Source organism: Salvia hispanica, chromosome 5, assembly GCF_029641045.1.
Source record: "Salvia hispanica isolate PSC_SH4W2 chromosome 5, Shi_PSC_v1, whole genome shotgun sequence".
Lineage (NCBI taxonomy): Eukaryota > Viridiplantae > Streptophyta > Magnoliopsida > Lamiales > Lamiaceae > Salvia > Salvia hispanica.
The window spans coordinates 40,691,319-40,711,213 of record NC_142696.1 but is presented as its reverse complement, the minus strand read 5'-3'; the positions used below and the strand labels follow the sequence as shown (position 1 = coordinate 40,711,213).

Below are 19,895 nucleotides of genomic sequence, written 5' to 3'. Positions count from 1 at the left end.
TAATTCTTTTAATTAATATTACTACACTCATACTATTAGATATTAAAATTGTATAAAATGACATGATGAATATGAAATGTTTCATTTAGAGTATGCTGAGAGAAGTACAAATTTATTTATATTGTGTTTATAATATTTTAATTGTTTATAATGTTATGAATACTCTTTATAAATAGTTTATATTTTTATCTGTAAATATATTTTTATATTATTTACTCTATATTCTTATTGTATTTCATCCACACATCCTCTTTTGTTATTTCTTTTATTTTATACTACTACACTTATATCAAATATTAAAATAGTATACAATCATCAGCTAAAATATGAAATGTTTCATTGAGAATGGATTGAGTGGAGTACAAATATCTTTTTGTTGTTGTTTATAATATTTTTAATTAATTATAATATTACAAATACTCTTTTGTTAAAATAAAAAAATAAAATTAAATAGATATGACAATGTTAAAAAAAAATATAATACTTTAAACATACATATTATATCACATTAAGTATTAAAAATACTACTCTTAATGTTATGTATAAGCAAGATTGTGAACAATTTATAGTCACACTCATAGATGTATTAAAAAGTTTATGAACAATATTTAGGCATGCAATTGCTAAAAAATACTAGAAAACACTAAATTTTGAGACGAAAACTTCTCTCTTCGTGTAGATTTGCACATAATGAATTTTAGTTTTTGTTTTCTATTTTCATTGTAAATATGTTAATAGTGGTAAAAATTTAATTATTTTTTATTTTTTATTTGCATATTATTGGGATATTAGTGATGCAATGTTCTCCTGTTCGCATTGTGGTTCGTTGTTTTGGTATGAGGAACGTCTTGGCAAACCGAGTAAACCGAAGAGTCCGAGATATTCCTTTAGTTGTATGAATGGGAATATTGAGATTCCATTTATGATAACTCCTCCTCAAGTATTATTGTGTTTGATGTTCTCTAACGATGCCAAAAGTGTTCACTTTTTGAAAAATATTCGTTCATATAATTCTATGTTTTGCTTTACTTCTTTGGGAGGTAAAATTGATAATGGTCTGAACACTGGTCGTTCTCCTCATGTTTTTCGTTTACATGGTCAAAATTACCACTTAATTGGTAGTTTGCTACCGCACATGGTGCATCTCCCAAGTTTGCTCAATTGTATATTTATGACACAGATAATGAGATCAATAATAGAATGAGGTGTGTGAGGTATGTATTTATAATTATATGATTTTAGTGTTAAATTTAAGTTGATTTTTTTATATTTTATTTTAACGTACTTATTATCTTTGTAGGGAGAGAAATGTTGGTAATCTTCACTTTGAGAAGGTGTTTGAATTCTATGTTATGCTGGTCGAATTTATAATGAACTATTTATTTTGAATTTTTTAATTTATTTGTTTACTTTAGTGTTTAGTATTTCTCAATCTTTTGTTTGTATATCCTATTCTATTTATATTTCTTTCCCTCATATTCTTTCGTTACAGTTGATTAATAAATTGATAAATGTAGAAGTAGAATTATGTTTTTTAAATCTTTATCATCTAATATATACAATATTTAAATAGTTTCTATTCTTGATTTGCAATAATTTTTTATATTTCATTATATATATTCTTTATTTTGATTTAATTCATTTTAAATATATTTTCTTATTTTTTGAAAGGTTAATAATCAATTTTTACAAAATATTCAATAGTTTTAATCGTGAATTCAATAATTGTTTAATTTTTTTTCTCTATATTATTTATTCTTGAAGGATATTTGTATTTCTTTCCCTCGTGTCTTTCCCTTATAGTGGATCGATAGATTGATATATGTAGAAGTAAAAAAGTATGTTTTTTAAAATATTAATAATCATATTTATACAATATTTCAATAGTTTTTATTCTTGGATTGCAAAGAATTCAACAATATTATATGTTAAAAAATATACTCCTTTATTTTTTTCTGAAGATAATTTGGCCCGTGCATAGCACGGGTGGTAAAACTAGTTCGTAATAATGATGAACTACTTGTTTCTATAATGTGAGTATAATGTATATACATATTTCAGTAATTTTATGATGAGGAATGCTATGTTGAGCGACTCAAGCTGGGCGCCAGCTGAGCACCTCCTTTATCATCAATATTTTTCCTTTTTCATTATTCCCTCCGTTCCCTATTAGGAGTCACTCTTTGACCGGGTACGAGTTTTAAGAAATGTAAAGAAAAGTTGGTTGAAAAAGTTAGTGGAATGTGGGACCCATTTTTTTATATTGGTTTAATAATAAAATGTGAGTGAATTGAGTTAGTGGAATGTGGGACCTACTTACTATTTATGGTAAAAATGAAGTGTGACTCTTAATTGGGGACGGACCGAAATGAAAAAATTATGACTCTTAATGGGGGACGGAGGGAGTACTTACTAACTTGAGCCACACCGTTTCCTTTTATACTCTATACTATCGTTATTTTTTAATAATATTTAAATTTATTTATTTCTGCTGTATTTTTCTTCTTGCCCCTTGCTTCTACTATGAAATTGTCTTTCCCACCTTCCCAATTCACTCGTGCAGCTCCGTGCTTTGGCCAACACCACCCTCTCTTTTGACTTTTTTGAAATCAGAAACTCATCTCCGTAATCTCTCCTCCATTTCTTTACCAAATTGAAGCTCCACATATTTATTAAATCAATCTTCTGCTTCTTTGCTCAAATTTTACGGAGTATCTTTTTTGCTCAATCACTCAGATTTTTTTCTTTTCTTATCACATCATCATCACTAAACACCTCTCTTACTTCTTTGTTACAACGAATGCCTCCACAATCCAATTCACCCAAATCCGGAAAATCAACGCTGGCACCAGAATTCTCCCCAAATTCCCGACTCTTACAATTTCAAATCTATGACTTATGGGCATTGGGTTTGAATTTGATATCTCAACAATTTCCCACTAACTAAACTTTTCTGAAGTGTTCATCCAATATTTCGTATCAAGTAGGCAAAGACACAGATAACCGGATCGGCCGGCGAACCGGCAAAGCTACTGGTTCATGGTTCAATCGGTCCAACCGGTTCAATCATTGGTCGAACCATTTTACTGTTGCAAATAATACTATAATTAAGTATACAATATATGGGTCCTATTCTAATGCTTATAGCACCCTAATTCAAAATCAAGACTAAATCTCCACCATTGGATTTTAAAATGAGTGGATGAGATTAAAGCTCACAAAATCTCAATAAATAGTAGACAAAATATCAACAAAAGGGTAATATCGTCATTATGTTATCATATGATAATTTTCGTGAGTGTTTTTTTATATCAATATTGTGTATTACAAATATCAACAATATGACATTAGAATATCAACATAAGGACAAGAAAATATCAACACATTTTTATTGAGATTGGACATGCATAATATTGAGATTTTGCCTACAATATATTGAGATTTTTTGTTGTATTTGTTGAAAATAGCTGCTTATCAACATGTACGAAAATTGAAATATAATTTATCAAATTTCATCACCCAAACATCGTCGGAACATATGCAATTGAGATCTCGTTGGAATCCTTATTAAATTATCTTTAATTTGATATATTTTTTGCGAAAAAATAATTTAAATTGAGAGAGTTACGTAAATTTAAAGATTTGAGATGATTTTGATGAGAGAGAAAGTAGTTAGTTATAATTACTACATATAATTTGACATTAATATCCTTTTAATTTAATTAATAATTATTTAAAGTTAAAATATATTACACTTGGCATTATATTAACCACAAGATCTTTTAATCTAATGGTTGAAAATTGGTCGAATTGATAATTAGTTAGCAATTGATTACATCCATACAAAATATATTAAATTTACATATAATCAATAATATATCAAAAATATTAACCTTATATTTTAGTTGTAATGTAAATATTAAAATTTAGTAGTAAATGACTAAGTTTCATAAATATTTTTGTTGGTAAATAAAATTAAATATATGATTCATTACTTATCGTAGATAAAAAAATTTAATATTTTATATATAAATAGATAAATTTCATTGTAACTAAAAAAGTGTATTGAATAAAATAATATTATATTAAGTAATAATTAAATATGAATAATTAGTTATTTTATGTAAAAATATTAATATCAATGGTTAGTGTATATAAATTAAATATATAGTACAAGAAATATATTAATATTAAGTAATACTAATAAATTATATTTATATATAAAACATATTAAATTTATGTGTAATAACAAACTCATAAGTATATTGTAAAAATCTAGTGATTATTAAAACATAATTGAAATATACTACTATATTATAATTAACAATTTCTTAAAAGAATATAAATTTAAAATGAAGTATTATTTTATGTGGATAAAAATATCATTTTTAGTGTATAACGGTGATTAATGTTCATATTATTTCAAAATGGTCATATGGTGGAGTGGTAAAAGTGTTGGTATATAGAGAAAGGTCATGGGTTCAAGTCTTGCCAACAACAAATTTTAAAAATTATTTTGTAAAGTAAAAAATCGGTTTCCGGTTCACGGTTGAACAGGTTTGACCGGCCAGTTTTGCCGGTCAGCAACGGTTTAACATATTGGCGGTTTCTAGGGTAAACCGGACCAAACTGTCTACCGGTTCACTGTTGAACCGGCCGATATGTTTTCCAAGAAAAAAAAGTTGGAAAAATTAAGAAGCATAAAAAATAGGGAGACGATTGAAACTTTAATAGAATCATTAAATTGGGGTGGAGGCTTGCCGAAATTATGAAGGTGAGAAACCATGGTGAAATAAAATTAGGAGTGACGGGGATTCTCAATCATGGAAGTAAACGACGAAAACGAAAGAGTGGTAAACAAAAAAGGAAAAAAATTGATGATAAAGTTTTAACATTATTTGTGATTGTTTAAATGAATATGCGTTTTTTTTAACATTAGAATATTTAGTGTTTGAAGTTTTAACATGTCAAAAAACTCAATTTATTTATATCTTCTTGAGTGTGTTTTAATGGTATATGAACGATGGATGATTAAGGTCAATAAATATTTCCATTTTTATGAATTAACGATTGCAATGTTTTACTTATTTCTTTTTTTATTTCATACAGCAATAATTTTAGTTTTGAATCACCAATGTATTTACAAATTGCACACAAAGTGACAGAACAGATCTCGGCCCATTTGCAAGTCTCCATTATCTAATATTGAACTCAATCTGCCAATTCTAAATTGGGAAGAGAACCTCAGTTAAACCTTGACGCCTCCAGCTCCGTTGGTTCTGATGAATCGGGTGAGTTTGTAGCAGCTGATGATATTCCGGTGTGTTGGAAAGTGCAGGGCCAGGTAATCAGATACCGATCTCTTTATTTCTCCGCGTTTTTCCTTTATTGTCGTATCATAATATAGCCTCGCCGCTTCCGAAAACATCAAAACTAATATTCTTCTTCCTCTATTATCTGGATATTCCCTTGAGAAACTGGAATGAGCTCTAGCCTGCAAAATGGATGTAGCTACTAAATGTATTGATGGTGCATGTTACCTGTTCGACGGAATGCACTAATGATGTGGATGACTTGATTTGAAATCCAGTTGATAAAGATGATCTTTTTGTTTTGCTAATATGTTGATCCTATTGTCCCTTGCTTTTCATAATCATTGTACAAATTATCTTTACCCATTCTATCCCCCCCTTATCTAGGTAGTTTCGGATTTAAGAAAAACTGAACTTGATAGTATGTTAAAGTTCCTTTTATCTAAAGATTCATCTGTGTGACTTCAGTGAGCTTGGCCTTGTGATATTCAGTCTCTGTTGAATGAATCGAGAACACCAAGGACGGTGATCTTCTGAGGGACGAGACGTTGATAAGAGATGTGGTCGTGGAGCCGAAAAACAACCACATATTTGGAAGCTATCACAAAATTCTCTAGTTCGCCATGGCTTTCTCTATCTTGTTCTTATTCTGGCAGCTATTCCATGAGAAAAAAATTTGCACCTTTACAGGTAAATAATCTCTTTTTTGGTCGGGATGACAGTTTCTCATTTCAAATCTGTAAAATCAGAATTTTGATCAAATCACACATCGCAATATACTAGGCCTTCTAATTCTTTAAGAGGTTTATCTAAAAGATTCGCAATATCTCTTTTTCATTTTGTTTATCATACTGGTATTTTAAACTCTGTAGCAACCTTAAGTTTGTTGCCTAGCTACCTGCACACTAATAGGGAAACTATGTTATATTAGGGTCCGTTTTGGTAGAGTAGATGAGTCCAAGATAGAAGAGTTATATGGATCAACAACCATTTGGTAGCACTGTTAAGTTAAGCATCATGGTGGATCTAACATCCATATTTTACACTAATAAACTAACTCAGGATAAGTTATCATGTACTATCAAGTTAGCACATCTTACGTTCCAAATGGATCCTTAGTGGTTAATACCTATCTCATTGTCCTCTACTTTTTTCAGGAGCGCAAAATGATAGATCAACATAGGCTATGTGCTAAAGGAGGTGATGGAGGAAATGGTTGTTTCAGCGTTCGTCGCAGCCGTCATGACCGACGTGGTAGACCTGATGGTTAGTTTTTGACGCTATCCTGGATATTTGTCATCCTTTCCCTTTTCTGCTAGAACACATGAACCCTCTTCGTAAAATATACTCCCTTTGTCCACCAAAAATAGTCCCGTTGGTGGATGGCAGGTTTTTATGCGAAATTGGTTAAGTATGAAAGAGAAATAGATAAAATAAGTAAAGTAAAAAAAAAAGAAAGAGAAAATGTTGATTAAGTAGGAGAGCGAAAGATAAAAAATGATTAGTAAAATTAGGGGTAACTTTCCATTTTTTTATGAGGCTAATTTTGGTGGACAGACAAAAATTGAAAGATGAGACTATTTTTTTGTGAACAGAGGGAGTATATGCTAATACGGTTTTGACTTTTAAGCACATCCATGCTTCAAGTTCTAGTTAGATATTTCGTTGCTTCTAATTGAGCTCCACGAACCCCTTCTATTATCTGAGTGTGGATTAGCATTATAAACCTAGAATTAAATTATTTCACATTTACTAGAATCAAGTAGCAAACAGATGATTGCTTCCATTGCCCTTCCACTTATGTCCCTTCCTTATATTGAGTAATTGCACAATGCAGGTGGTGATGGTGGCAGAGGTGGTGATGTAATCTTAGAATGTTCTGCGGCGGTTTGGGATTTCAGAGGTCTGCAACATCACATTGTGGGTTACCCGTTCTGTAACGCCACTTGATATTTTATATTATTGACACCAGTTGTGCTTCCAAATATTTGTATTAATGATTCTAACATGTTCCTAGAATGCAAAGAGAGGAGGGAATGGGGTTTCCAAAAATATGATAGGAAGCCGAGGAGATGACAAGGTTGCAGTTAACTTATAATTGTTCAATTCAGTACTATAGCATCATCTCTACGTAGCCTATTCAGTATACTCTTAAGTTGCTGAAAATATTTTCTTTTGTAGGTTGTTCTGGTACCTGTTGGCACTGTCATTCATCTTATTGAGGGAGAATTTCCTTCCTATGTTGAGAAGAAGTCTTCTGGAATATTGGATCCTTGGGATATCCCTGGTACACTTGATTTTGGTTCGTCTAAATCTTCCCCACAATCTACGTCTGGCGGAGAAAAGGTAGAGAAGACAGACAATCCTAATGAGGACTCAGCTCCTTCAAGTAAAGAAGACCTTAAAGGAGCAGCTTCTGCTAGATTTTCACCTTCTACAGGTAAATCCCGGAGTCAAATTGAATCCGATTTCTTCCCTAAACCCCATGGCTACAGCGAGTGGGAGGATATGGATGGCGAAGTAAGCATGTCTGGATCTGAGTGCGAGGAAGATATGGAAGATGAAGAAGATATGGAAGAAGAAATTGAAATACAGTACAACGTTGCTGAACTAACAGAGCCTGGCCAGCAAATTATTGTGGCCCAAGGAGGTGATGGTGGCCTGGGAAATCTGCATTTGGCAAAAGGTTCTAAGACGAGCAAAAATCTGCCTGACTTAAAAACAGAGGATGCTTCTGATGATGATGCCTATGCAGCACTTAACATCGGCTCACCTGGCACCGAAGCTGTTCTTTTGTTAGAGCTCAAGAGTATTGCTGATGTGGGCCTTGTTGGGATGCCAAATGCCGGTAAAAGCACTCTTCTTGGGGCATTATCTAGGGCGAAGCCTACGGTTGGCCACTATGCCTTCACCACTCTAAGACCTAATCTAGGTAACATAAACTTCGATGATCTTTCCATTACTGTGGCTGATATCCCGGGTCTTATAAAGGGAGCACATGAGAATCGTGGTCTTGGGCATGCCTTCCTACGCCACATTGAACGCACCAAAGTGTTGGCGTATGTGGTAGATTTAAGTGCAGCCATAGATGGTCGAAAGGGCATACCCCCATGGGAACAGCTGAAGGAACTGATGTTGGAATTGGAATTCTATCGTGAGGGCCTCTCTGGCCGACCATCCTTAGTCGTGGCAAATAAAATTGATGAGGCAGGGGCAGAACAAGTGTGTCAAGAGTTGAGGCAAAGAGTACATGGTGTTCATATTTTTCCAGTTTGTGCGGTTCTGGAAGAGGGAATATCGGAGTTGAAAGCTGGTTTGAAGATGCTTGTGGATGGAGAAAAGTCGCCGCCACTAACATTGGATGGCATTGTGATTGATTAGACCAGTGTGTTTCAGTAAACCTTCATTTTGTTATGTTTATTTAAGCAGATATCATCATAGGAAATTTTTGATATAGTACATACTAATTACTGGTTTGGAGATAAAGATATTCATCGCTTAATTATTCGGTTTCATTATATGTGCAAAAATGAACTTGTTATCTGATATGAGAAGGTTGAATTTACACATATATATAAAATGTTGGGTATACATATATTCCACTCGATTCGCCATACATGGATCCTTCTTATTACAGGGGAGGGAGGAAATGCAACAGAGGAGGATCGGTTTCAGAAGCCTAAAGCTACGTTCTGCTGCAGTAAAAAGGTACCTTACATTCACGTCGGCTTCAAGTTCTTAAACATCGAATCCCACTTGATTTCTACTGTGCTACTCGACCAATAATCCATATCTGGAGAATGTATAGAAGTTCTTGAAAAGCTGCTGTTCCAAGGGTTAGCCAGTGCTTCTGCTGTTGTGATATGGCCCGACTCAGCATTGGCCTCAGACTCGACCCAAATTGAGCTCTGAGTTGAGCCTGAGCTTTGAGAGCCAGCCATGGGGCTCCCGTTTGTCAGCATTAAAATTCCAGGGACAGACACGAACCTGGGACTGTCACTCCCTATCCTTGGCCACTCTGCCTCGCCCAGGGGAGCCCTCAGCCTCTTGTTCCTCTGCAGCATTGACACCTTCCATCTGAGGCTGTGGTTTCTTGACGGAACGACCAAAAGAGGCGAGCGTTGGTGATGCAGCAGTGCCTGAATGTGTTTGACCACATACTTCCTGGTTTGCTTGACTGCGAACATGAGCCACAAAATCGGGTGTATGGTCCTCATCCCCTTGTTCTTCCTCGCTAGCTTGAGTATCTCCAACCGGTGTTTGGCTATCGAGACACCCATGCTCTGCAGGAACTCGTGGCTGAAATAGGCAATGTCGTCCTGGCCGAGCTCATTGTGGGTGAAGGTGAGGGCGTACTCGTAAACAAGACAAGGATCGAGGTCAGTTTTCGATAGCCAACTGAACCAATCCATTCTTCTTTAGAGGTATAACTGTACTGGTTGAATTGAGAAGATGGCAAAATGTGAATTCCATTTTAGAAGTGTGTTATTGATCCAAATTTATTGTGGGGTGGTAGCTGAACTTGAGAGTGACAAAAGACTAAAGTTAGTTTTGCCCTATTTAAGGCCATGTTATATTGTGGTAAGTTTGTCACACTTTTATGTCCATAGGAGTGTAGGCTAAGGCATTCCTTGGAGAAAAAAATGTTACTATGTGGGCCCACACTTGGTAATTCGTATGACCAAAATGGTTAAATATACGTGAAATTACGAGCATTGTGGGGATCCGATGTAGGATTTGCTATGGAAAGACAAATTTATGTGAGATCAAAGGAGGAAGGTCGTAATTTCTCAAATTAGTTTTGACAATTTAATAAAATGATAACTAGTTTTTGGCTGGCAAAAGAGTGTATCACGTGATCATCTACCTACTTTGGAGGTAGATGCTGTATACTTTATTTTTAATAATTAAGTCACATTATTCCATATATTATCTAACTATTTTGTCTCGACTTAGATTTCATCAGAACACAAATTATATTATTAAAGAAAAATGTCTTCAAAGGATTTAAGCTACTTGACTAATTCTCTATTTAAACAAGTCAATTTGTGTTGTCAGTGGGAAGATGTTCCACATGTAATATTTAATAAAAATTACTACGATCAAAAAATTGTTAAAAATTTACTACTACATAAAAAGAAATTGTTCGAAATATATTAAGTCGATAATTAGACAATTACGGAAGTTCGATGCGAATAATATATCAAATCCTCCAATGGAGGTCTTAATTCAATGGGAAAAATCTATTGGAAATATCTTGATTTTTTAAATCATTAAATGTGTACAAAACTCACGTATAACTTCCAACTGTCAATTGAACTTTTGTCGCCGAAAATCAATTACGGGCTTGAAATAATTTAGTAATCAAGTTGAAGCTAAAATTACCATTGAGTCAATTATAGAGCTAAATGAGGAGTAGTAAATTTTCTCTGGTTTAATGTACCAAAATGATTGCAAATGCAGTGAGTATCTTTGTGGGAGGCCCATTTATGATCTTTGCTCATCAAACCTTCACCATTTCTAGTATTTATTAATCTGGTCCAGCTCAGTGTGGAGAAATAAATTCATGAATTATTTATTAAAATAGCCGCAGATGCAACAAAAGGAATGATAAATACTCAGCAATGATCAGCATTATCAAAATATTCAATGTATCTGAATATTCAATTACAATTCAATTACAATTAATACCTCATGTGGTTAATTTGTATTAATTTTTTAATTTCCCTACTCTTCGCTAATAATTCTTTTTATTTCTTTTGTGATATTTTTTCACAAATATCAGGAACAAGAAAAAACCTTGTGCATTTAAGATATCGATAAGGTTAGGTGTGCAGATGCTGCATTGGGTGCTATTTTAATTTGGTATCATACAAACGGAAATTTGAAATTTTATGAGCATATGAATGATCAAGTTATTATATTTATGAAAACTGAAACACGAGACGAAATTGAAGATGTGTCAAAGATCCAAATTCCAAAGTAGACCTATATTCAAAGTTACTCCTGCATCACTGAGAAATCTAACTCTCTAAACCTAAACTTGAAAAGATAATTCATACTTACTATTTAAGATAACAAGGAGTATCATTGTTCAAGTAAAGAGAAATTAGAAAATGAATTAACGCATTTATATATAATAAGGATCTAGGGAGAATTGGATTTTACAAGAGAAATTAGAAAATACACTTTTCTTGAACAATTAGGTTTACAATGTTTACAAGTCAAATACTACAATGATAAATCTTATATGAAAAAGGAAAATAAAAATATCTATTTACATAACAACCTCTATGACAGCGCCAACTGCCCGAAATGTAGGGATGACAAAAAAAATGGAGACTTAAATACAAGATCACAAACGTTCTTTTAGTTAGGGAGGTCAATCTAGCCCGAAACTCATGGGTCGACCCGAGTTACCGAGTAAAATTATAGGGTTAGGGCCGAAAAATTGCAACCCATATTCAGAAGCAGGCTACATGGGCTAACCCGTTCGGGTCGACGGGTTATACGGGCTGGCCCGAATGGGTTGCGGGTTAGCCCACGGGTTGAGCATTTAATATAAAAATATAGTAATTAAAATTTTGGATTATATACTTACATGAAGTATATTTGGTAATATCAATATTAAATATAGTACAACATTTGATATGAAGAATATATGGTAATTATGTCTTCTCTTTCAAATAGAAAGTTAGGGTTATATGAAATGCATGATTTTCATTTAATTGTAGTCAAATTCACATGTGCTATTAATTAAACGATATGTTTATCTATTTTGTTTCAATTTTCAATTGCTATTATTTTCTTTCTTTTGATCGCTTTGATAATACTTTACTATTTGCGACAATCTACTTTTTAATAATTTAGAATATTGGATTGGATAGAAAGTAACATATAAGATTAATTACTATTGACCCGAATAGCCCATGGGTTAGCTCGAAACCCGAAGATTTAGAGTTAGGCCCGAAAATTCCGAAAAATTAACAGCCCGAACAACCCGCACCCAAATAGCCCGATAACCCGAGTGGATTGGCCCGAACCCGAGCGGATTAGCCCAATTGACATCCCTACTTTTAGTACATCTTTTCAACAAATAATTAGTGATTAAACTTCAGAAAATATCAATCGATTTACTCTTTACTGCACGAACATATATTTGTATTAACAAGACTTTTTTGCTCACATATCATAGTATCAATTGTTTTTTATATTCAGAATATCATATTTCATTGATAATCATTTGTACTACCATGGGACCATAAATTCCATAGAGCTTGAAAATCAAACTTAAATCAAAGATGTACGAAAATTGAAAAATGTAGAGTTTTCTACTAGTATTTGCCTTTTTAAAATGGCTATTACTTATAGTATACACACACACCACATCATATAAATCACTAGTACACTCGTATATCAATATCATGTCATTAAAATTTGTACACATAGACCACCAGAAAATTTTTAACCTTAATGTTGTTGTTTTGTTTTTGAGAGATCGATCAAAATATGATTAAACTTGTGATTTACTTGGCCGTTTTCCCAAAAAAAAAAAAACTGAAAACCACACGCATTGCATCACAGTGTTACATTAGCCTCTTTTAACACAGTCCGATTGAGTAACATGGTTTCCATTCCCCCATTTTCCTCTCACGAAAACTTTACAAAAAATACTTCGAAAACAAAAATGCTTGGTGCATAAAAATTAGGGAAAACAAAAACAAAAATCTGGAAGGTAAGAAATGCACAAAATGATTTACGTAACTACTTTTCATGTATATTGTGATTCATCAAGCAATAACTTACTAGTTGATCCCACAGTGCTAAATGAGCTATTCTCTCTCTCCAACAAGTATAGTATGGTTCATCAAGCAAGTAAGCACCTTTATCCCTCTGATGTCAAAAAACACTAAAAAAATGAGCTTCAAGCATCAGGGATGGACTACAACATCCATAGAGAATAGAATACATAATACCAAATCAAGATTCTCTGTCTGCATCTGTCCTTGCTGATCAAACAGATATCTAAGTGAACAACACCTGAAATGATCACATCCATACTTCCTCAACAATCTCAATCAAATCACATACAAACCACACGTTGTGTGTGTGTGTGCGCGCGCGCGTGTGCAACAAATCATTAAGAAGAAGAAGAACTCATAATATAAAAAGTCACCAAGATCTCATAATACAACAGCTCAATATAATGATATATGGTTGCAGTAAATCGATGAATTTAGTGGCATTTTAATAATCTAGTTGTACAGACAAGAATAGCCAAAAAAATAAATTCACATTCTCTATAAAGGGAGGAAAAGGAGTATAGAAAGTATCCCATTCTACGCTGGTTGCCTGGCCGCATTTTTCTGTGAGCAGCATCCCGTCAAGAGAAAACCACCCGGATACAAGAAAACACGCCAGCTTTTAGCAGAACAAAATCTTGAAACTCCTTTAGGATACAACAATCGCCAAATTCATCACATCACATGTAATGATGATGAAAGCAGCAATACAACAAATGTTTATATTACTCTATGAATCATTCAACGTATTGGGCCTTCTCAAGAAGAACTCCACTGGCTGAGTTATTCAGAATCACCCTTGAGGCTATATATATTGCCAACCACTCCAACGATACTAACTATGACAGCCAATGTTAACATGAACCAAGACAATAACCTCTCGGAAAAGCTCAGCCCGCTCCCTACTTTGCTCAACCTCAATGCAATGAGAGGTGGAAAGGTGAAAGCTAATGAGACCGCTGTTGTTGCTCCTGTAAACTTAAACGCTGTCCAAATATTAGGGATCATAGTCGAGCCTAAATATATAAGCCCTAAGAGCACAAAGGTTAAGACCAGACACCGCTTCCTGCTCTCCGAGAGAGGATTCAATCCTTCAAAAATTAGCGTGTCCACTGTTTGCCTCAAGGAAAAATGAATCACTGGGAACACGAGAACCAAATGCAGAATGTATCCTATACGAACAAAGTAGTTCAAAGCTGTGCTGAACCGGATGCCAAGATCCTTATCAAAGTTAGTGAGCACATCAGATTCAGTATCCTTCCCAAAGAGTAAATAGCCAGCTATAGCAGTAGAAGCATACACAGCAACACAAATTGCAGCCGTGATCCTTCCCACACGGTACATTTTGCTTGGTGAGCGCCCTTCAAGCTCGTTATAAATTGGTTGGATATTAAAGTGGCACACATAAGCATTTGACATGATAGGAATCACAACAAGCAGATCAAGAATCGCCTTCTTGGATCCAAAATCAGGCATCATCCTAGGAGGTTCTATTTTCCCCTCAACAAGCTTGATAAGAGCCACAATGAACACAACAACGACGAACACAACTGCGAGCGCTACAGAAGCTGCTGAAGTTGTGCTCAAGGAATCAATCCTATCCAAGGTACACAACGGTGCAAGAAACAGCACTAGAACTATTAGAATCACTATCTTCCTATGATCCCAAAAACCATTACCCCACCACTGGTCAAAAACTCCCATGTGATGAAGGGATCCCGACATCACATCCCCAATGATGATCAAATACACAACCAAAACACCAGCATTGTTCACAATTATGCAGATTTCGGATAAGGTTCTAGCAGTCCTACCCAATGCAGCCTCAACAACCTCACCATATGTAGCTGCCTTACATTGGACAGCAAACCTCACTAGCAACTCCACACTTATTTCAGACAAAATAGCCATGAAACATATCAAGATTACACCAACAAAAAGCCCCAAAACTTTCATTGTCGCAGGCAAGGCCATGATGCCAGCTCCAATGATAGAGGTGGTGAGATTAAAGACAGCACCATAAATCCCAGACCCAGATTTATTTTCACCAAAAATAAGGGGCAAATCATCAAAATCAAGGTCATCTTCATCGTCCACGCCATCTGTATTAGAACGATTCGAATACCCATTTTCATGATCGGGTGAAATCAATCGGAAAGCTTGAGTCTTTAATAGAAAATTTTCATCTTTCACATCTAATTTCGAGTAATTGCTATCCATCTGTGTTTCTTAATCTACCTATAACCACACATGTACCTATACCTTTCTCTCTCTAAATGTATAAATTCAAAAGCAAAAACAAAGATTGCCAGCAAAAACCCAGAGAGGAAACCGCGAAACTTACAGATATTTTGGATTCAGATAATAATTTGACGCGGGATTTCCTGAAATTCAAGAATGGGTTGGTTTTGGCAAAAGGAGATCCAGATCTCAGCGGCAAATTTATATGATTTTGATCTGGATCAGCAAAACAACCAATGAGAATAGCTGAAAGAGAAGATTTATGGAATTTGGAGTTGAATCTTGATATCTGCGGTATAAGACGGTTGGAGGTCGGACTTGGCTAATTTTCAACTTTTTTATTATTTTTTTAAGGGGCTCATGAAATTATTAATTTTAATTTCAGATGCTTAGTTTAGGGGGGAGTTTCACTTTACCCTACTTCCAAGTTTATTTTTTTGGGCCTTTTACTTTATTATAACTAAACTATTAACACTTTTTGTCCAAAATTGAATTTAATTATAAGTTTAGTTTCCATTCGCGTGTTGAAATAACATCGGCTGATTTCTTTTTAATACAAATTCTTTCTTTTGAGTCAAAACTTCTAGAAGTTTTTTAATTGTGTTTAGGGTTAAGGGTCAAGTAATATTAATCATTTAAATCAAACTCAAATTTTAATTTTATGCAGATGTGATGTATGTCATATTAAAAAGTAATTTCACTTTTATTATTTAATATTAAATTCAAATTTTACATCATCTTTTAGTATATGCCTCACAAAATTTTTGCATTAAACCCACATTTGATATTGTTTCATAAAAAAATTCAAAAAAGAGTTTAGGATTACATTATTACAATATGAATGAAGAAGTTTTCTACACTAAAAATGAGATTTTGGTGTATGATTGAAGTCGAAGATGATCTTACTAATGACTTCTAATGTGTAAGTTTTGTTTAGAAAATAACCATAGAAAACTTATGCTAAGCGAAAAAATATGTTATCTCATGTGTGGACGAAGTATTAATTAATTTAGTATATATGAACTTTAAATGTGTAGAAAACAATGTATATATTATTAATGCCAATGTTAGGATTCCGAAAATTTAACTTTTGTGTGAAAGAAAAATATTCAAATCTGTGTGCCGGCGTACATATGAAAATGAATAAATACTTATATACGTCTATCACTAACCTAAATATAAACTGTTAATAATTTTTGAGATATTATTGTAGCACCCCGACTTTTTTTCTACCTTTTTATTTATTCTTGGAAGAACGTTGATTGCGGACCTAAAATTTTTTCGCATTTGTTTCTTTTGTTGAGAGGATGAGCTATAAATTTGGACTTAAACAATTATTTTTATTTCTAACCAAATTATTTTCCTTACGTAGAGAGGAGTTTGTTGCAAGCCCAAATCACCTTTATTTTTCTTCATTTATATACCCAATTCAACGCCACTTTTCATCCAACAAGTTTCAGTTCCACAAAATCCGTTTCTGAGCGGTTTCTATCACCCCATGATTCCTTGAAATCAGTTTTCTACATATATATATCTCCACTCCACGTTTCACCATTTCAATCCAACCAAATCGAGAACTAAAAATCAGAGGAGGAGAGAGTACAGATAAACAAAATTCAGTGAAGAGAAAGAGCAGAGAGTAGAGGCGAGTGTGGAGCTAGCGGCGACAGAGAGACCAGGCGGGTGGCGGCGCCGTGGAGAAGAGAGCAGCAGCAGCTGCTGACCCGACAGCGACCATGGTTGCACAGCGGCACGATCTGCAACAAGTTTCGGAATCGAGACGACAGTGCGGTGGCTATTTATTTAGAGGGAAAAGAGAGAGGATGTGAGGCGACGGATAGCAGCCGTTCAGCGACGCCGGCGCGACGGAGGCGGCAATGGCAGCGGCGGCGCTGCACCGCCATGAAAAGGAGGGCAGTGGCGCCACCGAGAGAGAAGGACGGAGAGGGTGCGAGAGATAGATGGGGATAGAGATGGCAGATTTGAGAAAGTGACGTGGGAGTATGAAGGAGCAGCCTAGAGCAGCGTCGGCTCCGGGCTGCACCACGCACAGCCACGGAGGAGGAGTCGGGACAGCGAGCGTGTCTCTTGGTGACAAGGCTGATGGGTGTTGATCGAAGGACGGACAGCAGCGAGGCTGCTGAACAGCGAGCGGGCAAAGACATTTGCGGCAGAGAGGCGATGGTTTCCGGGGTGACGGTGACCATGGCGGTGGGCGAATGGCGGATCGCGACTGCTTGGTGATGACGGTAGATCGGACAGCAGCGAGGCCGCGAAGTGAAGGCAGTGGTGAGAAGAAGAGTTAGAATTAATGGCGTGGAAAGACTGAGAAGAGTTCTGATTTTGTGAAGTTCAAATCCCATTTTGGGGAGTTCACGTAAAAGGTAAGGTGAGGAAGACTTAGGATTGGACCTTGTTTTATTCAAATATTTGGGGCTAATGAATTAATTTAGACTTTTGGGCCTACTCTTTTAATAAAGGAGATGGACTGGAGTACTTGGTATGGGCCAAATTAATTAAATGAAGATTGGGCCGGAGTACACTAAATCAATGGGTGACATCATGCACTCTTTTCGAGAACGGAACGGAAAGACGAGTTGAGATTTTAAGAGAACGAGCTGGGCTTTCTTTTTATATAAGGGCAATGCCCTAAGTATATTTTTATGTGAAAATGATGTGAATATTTGTCATGCCGTGTTTTGTTTTATCTATGGAACCTATCTGCTGTGGCTTTTGCCATATATGGATAATCGAATTCGGGTCTGACTAGGGAGTGAGTCCCTTCTCAGGCTAGTGTACACCAATGGGGATCGTGAGCTGTCTTTTGGGTCGGCCGGTCTAGTGACTTAGATAGTGGCCACATTCCTTGTCATCAATGGATCAGATATGGTAGACATCTATGGGAAAATGACTGCAGTCAAATTTTACGATGGAAATGATTTTAGTGTCTTGGGTATTTTTTTTAAACTTAAAACCCAAGGTCACTCAATGGTGGCATGATAAATACTTTTTATAAAATGTTTTCGGCATGAGTCCACTGAGTGCATCAAGTACTCAGCCCTGCATTTCTTTTTAAAAATGTGCAGGTTGAGCTGTGACGAGTGCGGTGGGTGTTGAGCAAAGCTGGTGAAGATTTGTGTTTGCTTTTAAATGTTCCAAATATATTATGTCTTCATACATAATATTATTCTTCTCTCGAATGCTTCCGCTGGATGTTGTTTCTTTTGAGTTCGTGTATTGTTAACATAGTTTCATTTGGAATTGTTGATTGTTGAGATAATACTCTGATTTTATTCGAGCTATTCCATTTATTTTGAGCTATGGTCGAGTTTCGTTGTTTTCCCCTTTCTTTCCCGCTTCTTTAACTATCCCTAGTCGCGATCAACCGTGTTTTCTATCCTTAGAAAATGCGGGCGTGACATATAGTCTATATTAAAGTATTACTCCCTCTGTCTCATGATACTCACACTTTTTTTCATCGTAAATTAAAGATTGAATAATTTGTGTAATTAAATTAGTAGTATATTAAGTGTAATAAGGGAACATTTAATTAATTTGAATATCTTATTTAAATACCTTATTTTTACTTAATTAAAATATAAATAATCTAAATTAGTTTGAGACGACCAAAAAAAGAAAAATGTGAATAGTATGGGACGGGTTCAGATTTGATATACTATATGAACATTAAAATGGTACACTAATGGTCTACCTTTAAAGCTTGACTAACAGTGGAATCAAAGGTGACGAAATAAAATGGCCAAGTTCATATATATAATCTTCAAATCAATCTTATAATACCAACAAAATGAAGATTTCACAGCTGGGAATTGTTAGTTATCATAGACATTATATTGTACTTATGCTTCATTTTACACAAAATGGAGTACGAATCTATAGCTTTTTTCTTAATCATCATACACATGTGTCGACCGATGTTAATATTAGGATTACTACTTTTCAAAATATTATAAACAAGTAGTGAAGATGAGACTCTTGTCATTACTATAAGATAATGATGTGGTAATCATAACTTATTGGCTTCTGGGCTTAGTTATATATAAGGAATTATTGATGTAGTATAAATTTACCTAGTGAGTTAGAATTTTACGCTTTTAACAATATGTTTAATTACTCATAGACTAAAAAATAGTTTAATTTCATTCTTTGGTGACTACTGACAAATTAAAAGCAATAAAACATATATAGCAAATTTCCACCTATATAACTGATGTCGATTCTTTAGAAAAGTACTCCCTATCGATCACTCTGAAATTTATCCCTGAAAAATATCCCTCTGAAAGTCCAGCAATGTCGACGACTCCCTCAGCCAGTCGAGTTGCAGAAAAGCGAGAAGAAGATGAAGAAGCTGGGAAAATGGCTGAGCGTGGATTGCCTCAAAATCAAAGACTGACTCCTCCTTCCTTTTAGTACTCCTACTATATTCCAGATTTAAACATTCTACTCCACTATTATATTTATATATAGCTTTAAGTTTTAATTTCTTCCCAGTAGTATGTAAATAGAGACTTACTACGCA

At 34.7% G+C, this 19,895-nt stretch overlaps 3 protein-coding genes across 5 annotated transcripts; 1 reads left to right on the top strand and 2 right to left on the bottom strand.

Moving 5' to 3' along the window:
- Nucleotides 1-5,138: 5,138 nt before the first annotated feature.
- On the top strand, nt 5,139-8,827 carry LOC125188999 (GTP-binding protein Obg/CgtA). Of its 2 annotated transcripts, none has more exons than XM_048086159.2 (6): nt 5,139-5,344; nt 5,805-6,002; nt 6,470-6,578; nt 7,150-7,232; nt 7,330-7,392; nt 7,494-8,827. In XM_048086159.2, exons 2-6 carry the CDS (start codon nt 5,871-5,873, stop codon nt 8,691-8,693), a joined length of 1,587 nt encoding a protein of 528 aa, XP_047942116.1. In that variant the 5' UTR covers nt 5,139-5,344; nt 5,805-5,870; the 3' UTR covers nt 8,694-8,827. The 2 variants fall into 2 exon arrangements, with proteins under 2 accessions (XP_047942116.1, XP_047942115.1); XM_048086158.2 differs by having other exon boundaries at nt 5,781-6,002.
- A 39-nt stretch (nt 8,828-8,866) lies between these two features.
- On the bottom strand, nt 8,867-9,872 carry LOC125189000 (uncharacterized). Its single transcript, XM_048086162.2, has one exon. The coding sequence runs from the start codon at nt 9,722-9,724 to the stop codon at nt 9,032-9,034; it is 693 nt and encodes a 230-aa protein (XP_047942119.1). The 5' UTR covers nt 9,725-9,872; the 3' UTR covers nt 8,867-9,031.
- Nucleotides 9,873-13,452: 3,580 nt separating this feature from the next.
- LOC125191319 (Transmembrane amino acid transporter family protein) lies at nt 13,453-15,674 on the bottom strand. Of its 2 annotated transcripts, XM_089057906.1 has the most exons (2): nt 15,459-15,673; nt 13,453-15,216 (listed from the first exon to the last, which is right to left on the bottom strand). In XM_089057906.1, the coding sequence occupies exon 2, from the start codon at nt 15,086-15,088 to the stop codon at nt 13,898-13,900; it is 1,191 nt and encodes a 396-aa protein (XP_088914032.1). In that variant the 5' UTR covers nt 15,089-15,216; nt 15,459-15,673; the 3' UTR covers nt 13,453-13,897. The 2 variants fall into 2 exon arrangements, with proteins under 2 accessions (XP_088914032.1, XP_047944803.1); XM_048088846.2 differs by having other exon boundaries at nt 13,453-15,674.
- Nucleotides 15,675-19,895: the final 4,221 nt, after the last annotated feature.

Bases quoted from the DNA above. Each gene is read 5' to 3' on its own strand.
- LOC125191319 (XM_048088846.2), bottom strand. From the start codon at position 15,334: ATGGATAGCAATTACTCGAAATTAGATGTGAAAGATGAAAATTTTCTA.
- LOC125189000 (XM_048086162.2), bottom strand. From the start codon at position 9,724: ATGGATTGGTTCAGTTGGCTATCGAAAACTGACCTCGATCCTTGTCTT.
- LOC125188999 (XM_048086159.2), top strand. From the start codon at position 5,871: ATGTGGTCGTGGAGCCGAAAAACAACCACATATTTGGAAGCTATCACA. The intron at 7,233-7,329 runs GTGGGTTACCCG...ACATGTTCCTAG, and splicing joins GAGGTCTGCAACATCACATT to AATGCAAAGAGAGGAGGGAA. The intron at 7,393-7,493 runs GTTGCAGTTAAC...TTTCTTTTGTAG, and splicing joins GAAGCCGAGGAGATGACAAG to GTTGTTCTGGTACCTGTTGG.